The sequence below is a fragment of the Oncorhynchus kisutch genome, linkage group LG2, assembly GCF_002021735.2.
Source record: "Oncorhynchus kisutch isolate 150728-3 linkage group LG2, Okis_V2, whole genome shotgun sequence".
Classification (NCBI taxonomy): domain Eukaryota; kingdom Metazoa; phylum Chordata; class Actinopteri; order Salmoniformes; family Salmonidae; genus Oncorhynchus; species Oncorhynchus kisutch.
In genome coordinates this window covers 45,151,938-45,164,568 of record NC_034175.2, presented here as the reverse complement: position 1 = coordinate 45,164,568, position 12,631 = coordinate 45,151,938, and the positions used below count along the sequence as shown (strand labels likewise).

Genomic DNA, 12,631 nt, shown 5'->3' with positions numbered 1-12,631 from the left:
ACCCCAGATAAGCAGCTTTAGGTTTTCAGCTTTTCAGGTGAGGGCCGGTTTGGCCGACATGCACCAGATAATCCAGACCTTTGGAAGGACCCAACCCTCAGAGTACTCTCTGGCCGTCCTCAGCCCGAGTACAATTACAGAGGAACTCCAGAGCTGGATTGTAACTCTCCACATTTCAGTTCCTACTACAGCCACAACAACGTCAGTTTACTGGGTGGGCAGTTCTAGCAGCATTTCTCTACGTCAAAGCATATTATTTTCATTAAAACATATCATGTTCAATAAAATAAGGGTTTATACCAGTGACTTGAAGTTCAATGTGACAGTAAGAAAATAACCAATGTCCAAAAAAGATATACAAAAATAAAGCATAAATATCATTAGGAACTGAGCCTGGGAAGCAACCAATATTTATTTACAAGACACCTCTATGTTAATCAATATGGTAAACAGACAGGTTAAGTAGTTGCAGCAATACACGTCCTACCTTTTCTCAAAAGTGCTCCACACACTTCACACAGCAAGCATTAGGTGAGGAGACAGATCACACAGTTAGGGTGTGTCAATGGAAACACAACATGCTACACACACTCACATACCTAGGTCTACAGTAGCACATTTTTTGGGCAATAGATTTTACAGAGTAATATCTCAGCCTGGCTCCGAGGGCACCATCTCTCCTGCTGAAACCGCAGCATTATTAGTGTCCATAGATAGTGGATCAACTCGCCCACAAATCAATGCTCTTACCACCATTCTATTGATGTAACTTGATCGAATGAAGTCTATGTAACATATAGCTACTGCATGTGAGAATGCGCCACACTCTTACCTAGCGATGGAGTCCCATATTCCCTTGTTCTCTGTGGCTTCACTTAAGAGGTCCTCGCTGATTCTGTCAGACTTTTTCTGAACCTACAGTGGGGAATTAGACAGAGGCACGCTGTTTATTTTTTTTCATTTCTCTCTGACGCTGGGAAGTACACTTGAATCCATGCAATATCCTTAGATTAGGAGATGACACATTACACTAAGACAAATGGGTGAATATCTCCAAACTACACTGTCTTGGAGTGTGTGCCTGTGTTAGAGCTACACTACATGAACAAAAGTACGTGGACAGCTGCTCGTCGAACATCTCATTCCAAAATCATGGGCATTATTATGGAGTTGGTCCCCGCTTTGCTGCTATAACAGCCTCCATTCTTCTGGGAAGGCTTTCCACTAGATGTTGGAACATTGCAGCGGGGGACTTGCATCCATTCATCCACAAGAGCATTAGTGAGGTCGTGCACTGATGTTGGGCGATTAGGCCTGGCTCGCAGTCGCCGTACCAATTCATCCCATAGGTGTTGATGGGGTTGAGGTCAGGGCTCTGTGCAGGCCATTCAAGTTCTTCCACACCAATCTCGACACACTATTTCTGTATGGACCTCGCTTTGTGCACAGGGGCATTGTCATGCTGAAACAGGAATGGGCCTTACCTAAACTTTTGCCACAAAGTTGGAAGCACAGAATCATCTAGGTCATTGTATGCTGTAGTGTTAAGATTTCCCTTCACTAGCCCCAGAACATTATTCCTCCTCCACCAAACTTTACAGTTGGCACTATGCATTGGGGCTGGTAGCGTATTCCTGGCATTCACCAAATCCAAATTAGTCCGTCGGACTGCCAGGTGGTGAAGTGTGATTCATCACTCCAGAGAACGTGTTTCCACTGCTCCAGAGTCCATTGTGCGTGGACTCTGGAGCTTAATTTCATGAAGCTCCCGACAAACAGTTCTTGTGCTGACGTTGCTTCCAGAGGCAGTTTGGATCTCGGTAGTGACTGTTGCAATCGAGGACCGACGATTTCTAAGAGCTACACGTTTCAGCACTCGCCGACCCTGTTCTGTGAGCTTGTGTGGCCTACCACTTCGCAGCTGAGCCGTTGTTGCTCCTAGACATTTCCACTTCACAATAACAGCACTTGCAGTTGACCGGGGCAGCTCTAGCAGGCAGACATTTTACAAACTGACTTGTTGGAAAGGTGGCATTTCTATGACGGTGCCACGTTGAAAGTCATCAGTAAGGCCATTCTACTGACAATGTTTGTCTTTGGAGATTGCATGGCTGTGTGCTTGAATTTATACACCTGTCAACAATAGGTGTGGCTAAAATAGCCAAATCCTCTCATTTGAAGGGGTGTCCACATACCTTTGTATTTATAGTGTATGTGGTTAGAGAATACATACCCTGACTTTGATGATCTTGCTATGGAAGCTGTTCAGCACAACTTTAACGTCACCAGAATCAGCGGGAGAATCAGTCCCATCATGCCTGTCAGAGAGACAACAATTAGGGGGAAATAGTTGTAATAGTATATAGTTATAACATGGACATAGTATTCCCAGAACAGCATTTGCCTCTCCCTCTATACCCTGTGAAAGTAATCACCTCTTTCGCTTTACTTCCAGATCATGTCCCCTGATCTTCGTCAAAACGTGGCCATTTAAGATGTATATAGCTACAGTACCAGTCAAAAGTCTGGACACGCCTACTCATTCAAGGGTTTTTCTTTACTTGTACTATTTTCTACATTGTCCAGTAGAATAATAGTGAAGACATCAAAACTATGAAATAACACAATGGAATCATGTAGTAACCAAAAAATGGTTAAACAAATCAAAATATATTTTAAATTTGAGATTCTTCAAAGTAGCCACCCTTTGCCTTGATGACAGCTCTGCACACTCTTGGCATTCTCTCAACCAGCTTCATGAGGTAGTTACCTGGAATGCATTTCAATTAACAGGTGTGCCTTGATAAAAGTTCATTTGTGGAATACCTTTCCTTCTTATTGCGTTTGAGCCAATCAGTTGTGTTGTGACAAGGTAAGGTTGGTATACAGAAGATATCCCTATTTGGTAGAAGACCAAGTTCATATTATGGCAAGAACAGATCAAATAAGCAAAGAGAAACGACAGTCCATCATTACTTTAAGACATGAAGGTCAGTCAATCTGGAAAATTTCAAGAACTTTAAAAGTTTCTTCAAGTGCAGTCACAAAAACCATTAAGTGCTATGATGAAACTGGCTCTCATGAGGACCACCACAAGAGAGGAAGAGCCAGAGTTACCTCTGCTGAAGAGGATAAGTTCATTAAAGTTACCAGCCTCAGAAATGGGCAATTAACTGCACCTCAGATTGCAGTTCAAGTAACAGACACATCTCAACATCAACTTTTCAGATGAGACTGCGTGAATCAGGCCTTCATGGTCAAATTGCTGCAAGGAAAACACTACTAAAGGACACCAATAAGAAGAGACTTGCTTGGGCCAAGAAACACAAGCAATAGACATTAGACCAGTGGAAATTTGTCCTTTGGTCTGATGAGTCCATATTTGAGATTTTTGGTTCTAACTGCCGTGTCTTTGTGAGACACAGAGTAGGTGAATGGATGATCTCCGCATGTGTGGTTCCCACCGTGAAGGAGGTGTGGGGGTGACACTGCCTGTGATTTATTTTGAATTCAAGGCACACTTAACCATCATGGCTACCGCAGCATTCTGCAGTGATATGCAATCCCATCTGGTTTGAGCTTAGTGGGACGATCATTTGTTTTCAACTTGAAAATGACCCAAAATACACCTCCAGGCTGTGTAAGGGCTATTTGACCATGGAGAGTGAAGGAGTGCTGCATCAGATGACCTGTCCTCCACAATCACCCGACCTCAACCCAATTGAAATGGTTTGGGATGAGTTGGACTGCAGAGTGAAGGAAAAGCAGCCAACAAGTGCTCAGCATATGTGGGAACTCCTTCAAGACTGTTGTAAAAGCATTCCTCGTGAAGCTGGTTGAGAGAATGCCAAGAGTGTGCAAAGCTGTCATCAAGGCAAAGGGTGCCTATTTTGAAGAATATAAAATATATTTTGATTTATATAACACTTTTTTGGTTACTACATGATTCCATAGGTGTTATTTCATAGTTTTGATGTCTTCAATATTATTCTACAATGTAGAAAATAGTCAAAATAAAGGAAAACCCTTTGAATGAGTTGGTGTCCAAACTTTTGACTGGTACTGTATATAAAATTATATTTGCGTTTGTGGATGAATTTACATCTGCGTTTTATGACGATTTTGCCCTGAAGACCACTGCACTGTTTTTGCCATTGATTTTTGCCCATTGAATACCATTCAAACAGTAAAAGGCTGCTTCCTGGAAAACAACGCGTCACTTGCATAGCGTATTGAGCTCAATATATCCACACACACGTAGGCCACCAGCTAACATGTGTCATTAACTGTGAAGAAGCCCACAGCACGAGTGTCCCACACCCAGCCAAACCCATCAATCTAGAGGGAGGGGGAAAAAACACAAGGACAACAACAAAGGTTATGCTCAGGAAGAAAACACACGGTGAGAGAAAAGCACTGGGGACCACCGACAAGGCATACATTGACAGACAACAGAATGATGCATGCAAACAGGCCTTTCTGGGAACTCCGCCAAGGTCTCGCTCTGATCATATTAATCCCCCCCCCCCCTACTCGTCATTCAACATCCCCTTTATTCCATTTTATCAGTCGTTACTTTCCAACCGTGCTTTCTGTTTTATCCATTGACACATTCTTTATGCGGAAACACCTGTAGTGTCAATGGCGTGGCAACTGGACTTAGGCTGTGATTGTTTTAAGATGACCCAGTGTTCTGGTCTTAACACTTGTGCGGTGGAGAGTGTCTCTGTGGGGTAAGTAACATTAGACACCTCAGGTCTGAGGGTTAGAACGCCACTGAACAGCCCGCAGCCAGAGATGATCAATAGGCTGTGGCTCAGCAAACCATCATCACTTCAGCGCTTACTAAAGGCAGAGAATTAACCGTATCACCATGATAAATGTAAGCCCTCATTGGGCACAAAGTGCATTTTCCCCAGTCGGAAAGTGCTGTTTGGTTTGGACTGGTCCACTGTCGCCTCCGCCGAGGCCATTAGGGGCTGTGGTGGGAAAAGCGCAAGAGATCAATTTGTATCCGGGGACAGCTGGGCGTCTCATTCATCGCTGTCAGGGCCAGTACGCTACAGGAGAGGGCACGGCGTTGGGACTCGCAGTGAACAGACACTCCCACTCGGCTCCGATCGGCCCCCCTAACCAGAGCAGAGCGCCATTAACCGCAAGAATAATGGCGCTGCCAAGGTGAAAAATGACATCACCTTTTAGCTTCACCTGGAGGATTGGGGAATAACTCTTGTTGTCTGATATGATTGTGGTGGAATCCAGGGCTGGAGGTGTCCTAAATCTTCCCTGTGTGGAGATGAATGGGTGGGTAATACCTGGGAGACCCAATGTACTGTACATACAGATCCACGGATGGAATCATGGAATTGTCCAATCATATTCTCTAGGATTTCCATGCACAGTACTGCAAGTGGTGTCATGAGTGATACATTCATGAGGGTTTTAATAAGATTCATTTGCTCATTAGGTTGATGTGTTTTTAAGACATCGGATAGATAAATGCATGGAATTTCAAAAAGGTTTGACCAAGCCGCAACCCTAGAGAGGAATGTCTAAAACCGACTACATTTAATATGCATGTACATCATGGGATATATTAAAACATCAACGCCGCCTGTATTAGCAGCAATCCACACCCACGCCCTTCCTAGCAGCCAGGAAAATATTGTGCTGCTGATTTTCCTGGGTTTAGAGAAGATGGCATGGCAGGTGAACGGCTGAATCATCCCTCCACCCGGTCTTCCCTCTAATAGCATCCCTCCTACCCTCCCTCCCTCCTCCCACCCATGTCTGTCTCCGAGGCCATACGCACACAGCACAACTCCCTGCGCTCATCAAAACCTTGAGCTGCAACAAAGTCAGCAGCTCCCTGCGTTACCATAGCGATGTGCTTGGTACCTCCAGCAAGCAGTTACTGAGGTAAAAAAAAAAAAATCGGATGTTGTACAGATGGAGACAGTTAATTACCAGCAGGCTCTGCATGCGTTCACACAAATAACTAACTTCTATCTGGAATGCAGTGATATGATGAGAGAGAAAACTGTGGTGGCACACAGGCAGATTCAAAGGAAAATGAATGCAAAATCAACTAAAATATTGATTCCGTAGACTCACTATACTCACGCTAGAATTTGATAGATATCCTCTGACCTCCCCTCCCGTAGCTTCAAGATCCAGGCTCCAGGATTGGCTTTCAACTGGAAGTATCCCTATTGACAACATGGGTTAAGATAACATCAGAGAATGATCTGAGATCCATGTATTTTAATTCCTTGAATCCATTATCAGAAGCATAGCTGTACACAGGTCTGCAAACTATCCTCCATATGAGCACCAAACACTCCATAACAATACCATTCAAATTCCTATTTGAGCCATCATGAAACGTGGAGCCAAGATGGCGCCCATTCAACTACTACAACTGAGTGATTCTCACCAGGTTGGCCATGACAATGGTGTCCTGCATGAGGGGGTCCTGGCTCATGCCCAGGGTGAACTGCAGGCCGCGGGGGGGCTGGCCCGTAGACAGGTCAAAGCAGTGGCCCTCCAGCAGCAGGTGCTCCAGCTCGTACTCTGCAGTCACTACACCTTTCACCTGAACAGAGATTAAAAGGTCAGAGGGTTAAGGAGGAGTCATGTCTCTTCATTGGTTTGTTCTGGTTTGGGTTTTGTGCAGATACCCATTAGCCTAGCTCAGTACCTCCTGTAGGTGGATGTTGTCCAGATCATAGGGGCTGCTGACAGCCTCCACCATCCAGCTCTCTGGGGTGATCATGTTGAGGGTGAGGAGGGGCGACTCAGGGAGCTCCAAGAAGTGAGCCACTGGTCCTGCAGACACCGTTTCATTGGCCAGGAAAGACACATCCGACTCCAACACAAAACGGTAGAAGCTAAAGAGAGAAGAGTTAAGTGAGGAGTGACAGAAGTCGATCGGTTCTCACCTACAACTGTGAGTGTTAACGATTATCATGATTAGGTCATTGGAGACGGATGGAACACAACTGAGTAGCTTCTGTTAGCTATCGACAGACATGTTGTACACTATTTCACTTTCTAGGGAAGAGAGTAATTCTACTGTGACCGCTGAGGATACAGTGTCTTTAACAGGGAGGTATCTGAAACCGTATCGGCCAATAATAGGAACGTATACCCCAGATATAGAGTGTATTCTACTTCAATGGTATCAGTCAGCCAGAGTTTTCACATAGGTTATTGTCTGCTAATCTTTATGCTAATTGCTTTTCTTCAATCTGCCCTCTGACACAGTGAAGTCGTAATGAGTAAAGATAACGCGGCACACAATCAATACTACTAACACCTTCTCTCTGTATTTAAAACTGCCATCCGATCCCAGAGGCTAAAGGATCCTCACATTTCCTCCCGAGAAGATTTTTCAAAAGTTAATTTCAGTTGCAGCAGCTTGCCTTGCTGCTGGGGAGAGTTAGAGAGAGGAGCGCTTTGACTCCAGGGTGGAAGAGAGCGAGAAAGCTGGTGCATATGAAGTTAGGGGGAAAGAAGGGACAGAGGATTAAATTACTGAGCCATAACCAAGTCTCCAGAGGAAACTCTCTCTCTCCCCCTATCTTTATTGGATTGGTCCCAATTTGGAAGAGTGAACCAATTCTAGACAGAGAGAAAAGTCAGAAAGAGCTGAAGAAAGCAGCCAACTGAACTGATATCCTCCTCGCCATCCCCCTCAAGCCATGAAAGTCTTGGAAGACATTACAATGTGCTCGCAATGGCAACGGATGGGATGCACCGGTGCTCTCGCCAGTAGCAAAGTATCACAAATAGTGAGCGAAAGAGTTAGCATCCCTCAGTCGCCTGCTGGGGCGTTGTAGTTGGAAGGAGTCTTGCAGTCTAAACTGCCTTATTATTCATTGTTGCTTATTCTCCTAAACCCACAAATGAAGTAAACACTTACACACGGATACCATCAAATATCGTTCCTGTCAAGAAAGAAACTCCACTCAATTGCACCTATGTGATCAAGAGAATGCATCTACCTTAAACCTCCATACCTCAATGTACTACCATATGTGTTCAGGGGAGGCCCAGAGCAATAAGGTGGTGTTATTAAACAGATAGTATCTGTGGGGCAGTCTCAGAGAGGTCCTGGGTGGTCACACACACACACACACACACACACTACAGTACTTGGGCAGGAAGTTTAATTAGGAGCAGAGGAGGAAGCTTACCTCTTGAGGGGCATATCGGACAGCTTGGCCCGGCAGTTCATAAACACCTGCAGTTTCACATTGACCACTTGACTGAGCACCTGCAAGAGGGGAGTGGGCAGCCCGACCCAGTTAGCGTACACAGCAAAATAAACCACACTCAGCAGGCAGGATAAACCTACACGCTCAAAGTTCTACCGAGAAGCTCAAAGTCTGCTGTCCACCTCTACTCAGCTACTGTATACCACTGTGAAAACCTGAAGGAACTAGCTAACACAAGACATAGTTTCTCCTTAATAAACACAGTGACTAGTGCTCAGGTTGACAGAAAGACTCAAACAGAGATGAGGGCATAAGAACAGCGTGTCCGACTGTGTACAGCTGGTTCTCTCCTGTGTTTCCCAGCCGTGCCTGGCTGCCTGCAGCTGATTGAGTGGCAGGGTGATCACTTCCGCATCACAGCAGACTGAAACACACTCTCCTGGCCACCGTGACACACTCCACATCACACCAGAAGTGGCTGCTCAGGAAGTGATAGCAAGGTGACTCATAGAATTCACCTCAGTCATATAACAGGCAGGCAGGCAGCTGATGTACAGAGGGCAGCCAGTGGGTTTGTGTCCGTGAATCATCATCAGACTGAATAAGCAGGCAGCTCCAAATAACAGCGTCCTTTCCTTTTCCCGGAGGAACTCAGAGCTGTACATTTCACACTGTGCAGCAAAAATAACTGGCAAATATCTGTCAAGTTGGATAATTAGCATGGAGTAGCCCTCGCAGAGCAATAGAGTTATCTCTGAATCTATTTACAACAGTCCATTTAGGGAAAGTCGCATTTCATGAATGATGAAATTGTAAAGAATTGAAAATGTACCTTTTCAGCCAGCCTATATAAAATTAAGAACAGTGTGATTGCAGAGAATGAAAAGTAATAACATCAGTTATGGGTTTGAAAACATTTTCGATTCAGCCTGCACTTTCACACATGCCCTTGTCGGAGGCTGTCAATATCTCTGTAGCCTTCCTGCAAATTAAACCTAATGTTGAACGTCCTTGACGTAGTCATAATTAACTATGGGTGACAGAGGGAAAAGGGGAGCGCTGCTTACAATCAACAGCGGTGACATCTTCTGGGCTTCCCGGGTCACAGGGTCCACGATGGCCACCACGTCGTAGAACACCTCGTCTTCCCGAGGGGCGAAATGGATCACGCTGGGGAGGACGAAAAGGCAGTGTCAACACTCAGCCACACGTCGGCAATACGGCTCTACTTCCACGAAGCACTCTCCCTATTACGACAGCAAAATGATAGAACTAGCAATTTCCCGACCCATTACGACAAAAAGAAAGCCCGTTGAAACTGAAGGTGCAGTAGAGGGAGACATAGTGGCGAGTGAGAATGCTATCCTTCACCTGTGCTCGTCTTTGACGAAGCGGAAGTCTCTCCTGCCCTCTCCTTTGGGGGCAGCGGCGAGAAGGGCATCCACTTTCATGACTAGATCGCTGGCTCTGGGGGGCAGAGGAGGACAAGCGTTATTCCATCACTTATTGATGACGCTTATTATGGCGGTCAGAGAGAGAAGCCAGAGGACGCATCCCAAATGGCACCCTATTCCTTTTTTAGTGCACTACTTTTGACCAGGGTCCATAGGGGGAATAGGGTGCACTATGTGGTAATAGGGTACCTTTTGGAACACAGCCAGAGACATCCGAGACGTCCTCGGCTCAGAGTTGTGACTTCAATATTGTTCAAATGAATAATATGGCTCGAGACAGATCCTTAAATATTCAAAAATGGACAATTCTCCACATTAAAAAAAACAGTTTTTCCAAAAACAGTAGTCTTTTTTTGTAGAGAAGTAGTAGTTTAGAAAAGAAACGGAATGTGTGGCTCTAGGGGTTCTGTGAAGTGATTTGGAAACTGATGAATGGAGGACTTTCATCATAGGATATGAGAAGTGATTTTCACTTGACTCTCATCATAAAAGTAGGATTTGTGTAGCAGTGTCCATCACCTACGGTGAAGTACAGGGCACTGCTACCGACAGTGAGTCCAAACAGAGAAAGAGAGATGTTCACAAACGTACTGCTTTCCCTTGCTTCCCATCTGCTTGATTCTAGCTTTGACTTTCTCGGCTGTGGTGCTCAGCGTAATCTTCTCTAACAAATGGAAATCCTCCACGTTGAATTCCTCCTCGTCTTCAAATGGCCCCAGGATCTAGCATGGAGAGAAGAGAATAGAATCATGGAGGCATTCAATGTTTTCAGAGGGATGGAACCGTGACGTGCCGACACAGAGCAAACAACCCTCAGAAATAAAATCTCGTCACAATTTTTACTAATAGAATGCGTTCCTCAACAATGTCAAAGTTCAACAATGTGCTCTGATGTACCTGTTTATAGACACTGAATGTTGTACAGAGCAGCCATCTAAAATAAATAACTTGTGTAAAGGGAGGTATTTCATCTCTTCCCGCCATATGGTCACTGTGTTCCAGGGCTACTGCCTCTCCATTTTCCCTTTCTATTTTAAAGAGGAGAGCATCCCCTACCCTGCCGGACGGACTGCAGAGGAACGGAAAATGATATTAATTGTTACAGCCATCTCAGGGTCTGGCCCCTTCATCCTTCGCTGTCAGCACTGCTGCTGCTACCAAGACATCAGTCATCAGCTCTGCTCTATGATAACACACAGACTCGCACACAAACACACACTCTCACACGCTGCAGCCCTCTGTGCCACCTGTGACCTCTGGGAAACAGAGGTCATGCTGACTGGACAGTCTAGAGGAGCTCTGTGAAACACCAGAGAATAATACTCCCCTGCTACAGCAGCTTACTGTGGAATAACCCGCTCATCTCATCTCCCCCTGACAACACCGACAGCGCTTACTTTACCGAAAGGTCAACGTGCTCTACCACCTCTCCCGACTGACAGTAATCCACGGTTCATATAATTCTTTGTTATGATGTTTAGTATGACTCAGTAAAGTAGGGCTGAGTTCATATATTCCCTATTGTGTTAATGTCACTGCAGTGAACAGTATCACTAGAACACTGGGAAAGCAGGGACTGTAGAGTCCTGTCCACTCACCCTGCCATTGCTGACCACAGCCCTTTGTCCAGTGTGCAGCTTCAGGACATCTCTGCAGAACAGCTGCTGACTGCGGATGAAATCCACCTCCATGGTGTTGAACTTCTTCTCAAAGGCGTCCGCGTCCATGCCCTGCAGTGGAGGAAAAGAAACACGGCACACTGTTGGTCTAAGCAGATTGGTTGAGTGCAATCGTACTGTACATGCCTGAAGACCGGGTGATATATGATCTGATAGGCCTCCTGAAGGACATCGCTCCCATTCCAGTCCACTCAAAACAAAGTCTGAATCGTATTGATGTAACGTAGGATCCATGCCGGGCTACAAATCACTTTGTTATTGACAAATCGTTGAAGTCCAGAGCAATCACTGCTCCGCTTTTAAACATAAATATTTCATAGTCAGAGCCGGCTGAGCTAATAGCAATGCACATGCTGGGAGGAAAAAAAAATCTGAAGAGAGATTAATCAATTTGTAATTAATCTAACACAATTTTAATTAAACATTGGCCATTTTGTCCATAACAAATCAGCCACCAGAGAGAGTGTTCAGTTTGCAGAGTCAGGTTATTAGTTTCTCAAACAATTTTTCGCCCCCAAGGAGAACAGGTGAAATACCAATAATGTCAGCCCCAACTCTGTCAGCAAGTCTGTCTGGCAGCCAGTAATAACATCATATCCCCAGCTCTCTGGATCCCAAACCCCAACCCACAGAGCTCCACACACAGCGCCACTGCTGATATTTCCATCACTATTCCTCCCTCCCTCCTTCCTTTAACGAGGGCAGAAATTGAAGGCCTGGCTGCTGTGGTAACTCTCCCAGCCTCTCTGTGTTAAGGCCCCTGGCTGAACACTCACTAGACTCACCAGGGTGGCTGTTGTCACTGGTGAGAGTGAGAAGGTAGGGGGGGATCTCCTGTCAGTTGATTGGCTGATCGATCCCCGAGAGGGAGGTTTGCTATGAGTCTGCCAGTGTGTATGAATCCTATACCGTAATAGTGTGCAGACAGACAGAGCAGGATGAACACCTGTGGTTGCAGAGATGGCTGAGAGGAGAGTAGAGGAGGGGAGAAGAGACGTGGTCAGGCTTGATCAGGCACATGGCTGAACCACACGGGCACGAAGACCAGGCAACAGCTCAGCCACCACAGTCTCTCTGGGGATCGGGGATCCAAAAAACACTGGTAGTTCAGTATTCAGCACGTGGATCTTGTGTGCACTACTCACGCTCTGACTGATCAAGTGTAACTGACAGTGAGTAGGTCTATGCATCCCCTGTCTGGAAGCTGTCAGGCATGCTCAATATTTATACTACCACATAATATTCAGGGTGTGGAGAAATGAGAAGAGGTGCTCAACCG

The 12,631-nt window shown here is 45.5% G+C and overlaps 1 protein-coding gene across 3 annotated transcripts in view; it reads right to left on the bottom strand.

Moving 5' to 3' along the window:
* uggt2 (UDP-glucose glycoprotein glucosyltransferase 2) overlaps window positions 1–12,631 on the bottom strand; it is a 46,428-nt gene that overhangs the window by 8,686 nt on the left and 25,111 nt on the right. The window contains exons 23-33 of one of the 3 annotated variants that reach the window (XM_031795856.1): window positions 11,272–11,403; window positions 10,265–10,395; window positions 9,591–9,686; window positions 9,287–9,389; window positions 8,199–8,278; window positions 6,701–6,890; window positions 6,437–6,595; window positions 6,124–6,209; window positions 2,234–2,318; window positions 833–915; window positions 600–683 (exon numbers count right to left, since the gene is read on the bottom strand). In XM_031795856.1, coding sequence (XP_031651716.1) covers window positions 600–683; window positions 833–915; window positions 2,234–2,318; window positions 6,124–6,209; window positions 6,437–6,595; window positions 6,701–6,890; window positions 8,199–8,278; window positions 9,287–9,389; window positions 9,591–9,686; window positions 10,265–10,395; window positions 11,272–11,403 — 1,229 coding nt within the window. Of the gene's footprint in view, window positions 1–487; window positions 512–599; window positions 684–832; window positions 916–2,233; window positions 2,319–6,123; window positions 6,210–6,436; window positions 6,596–6,700; window positions 6,891–8,198; window positions 8,279–9,286; window positions 9,390–9,590; window positions 9,687–10,264; window positions 10,396–11,271; window positions 11,404–12,631 lie in introns of all 3 variants that reach the window. The other 2 variants (XM_031795866.1, XM_020456161.2) reach the window with 2 other exon arrangements.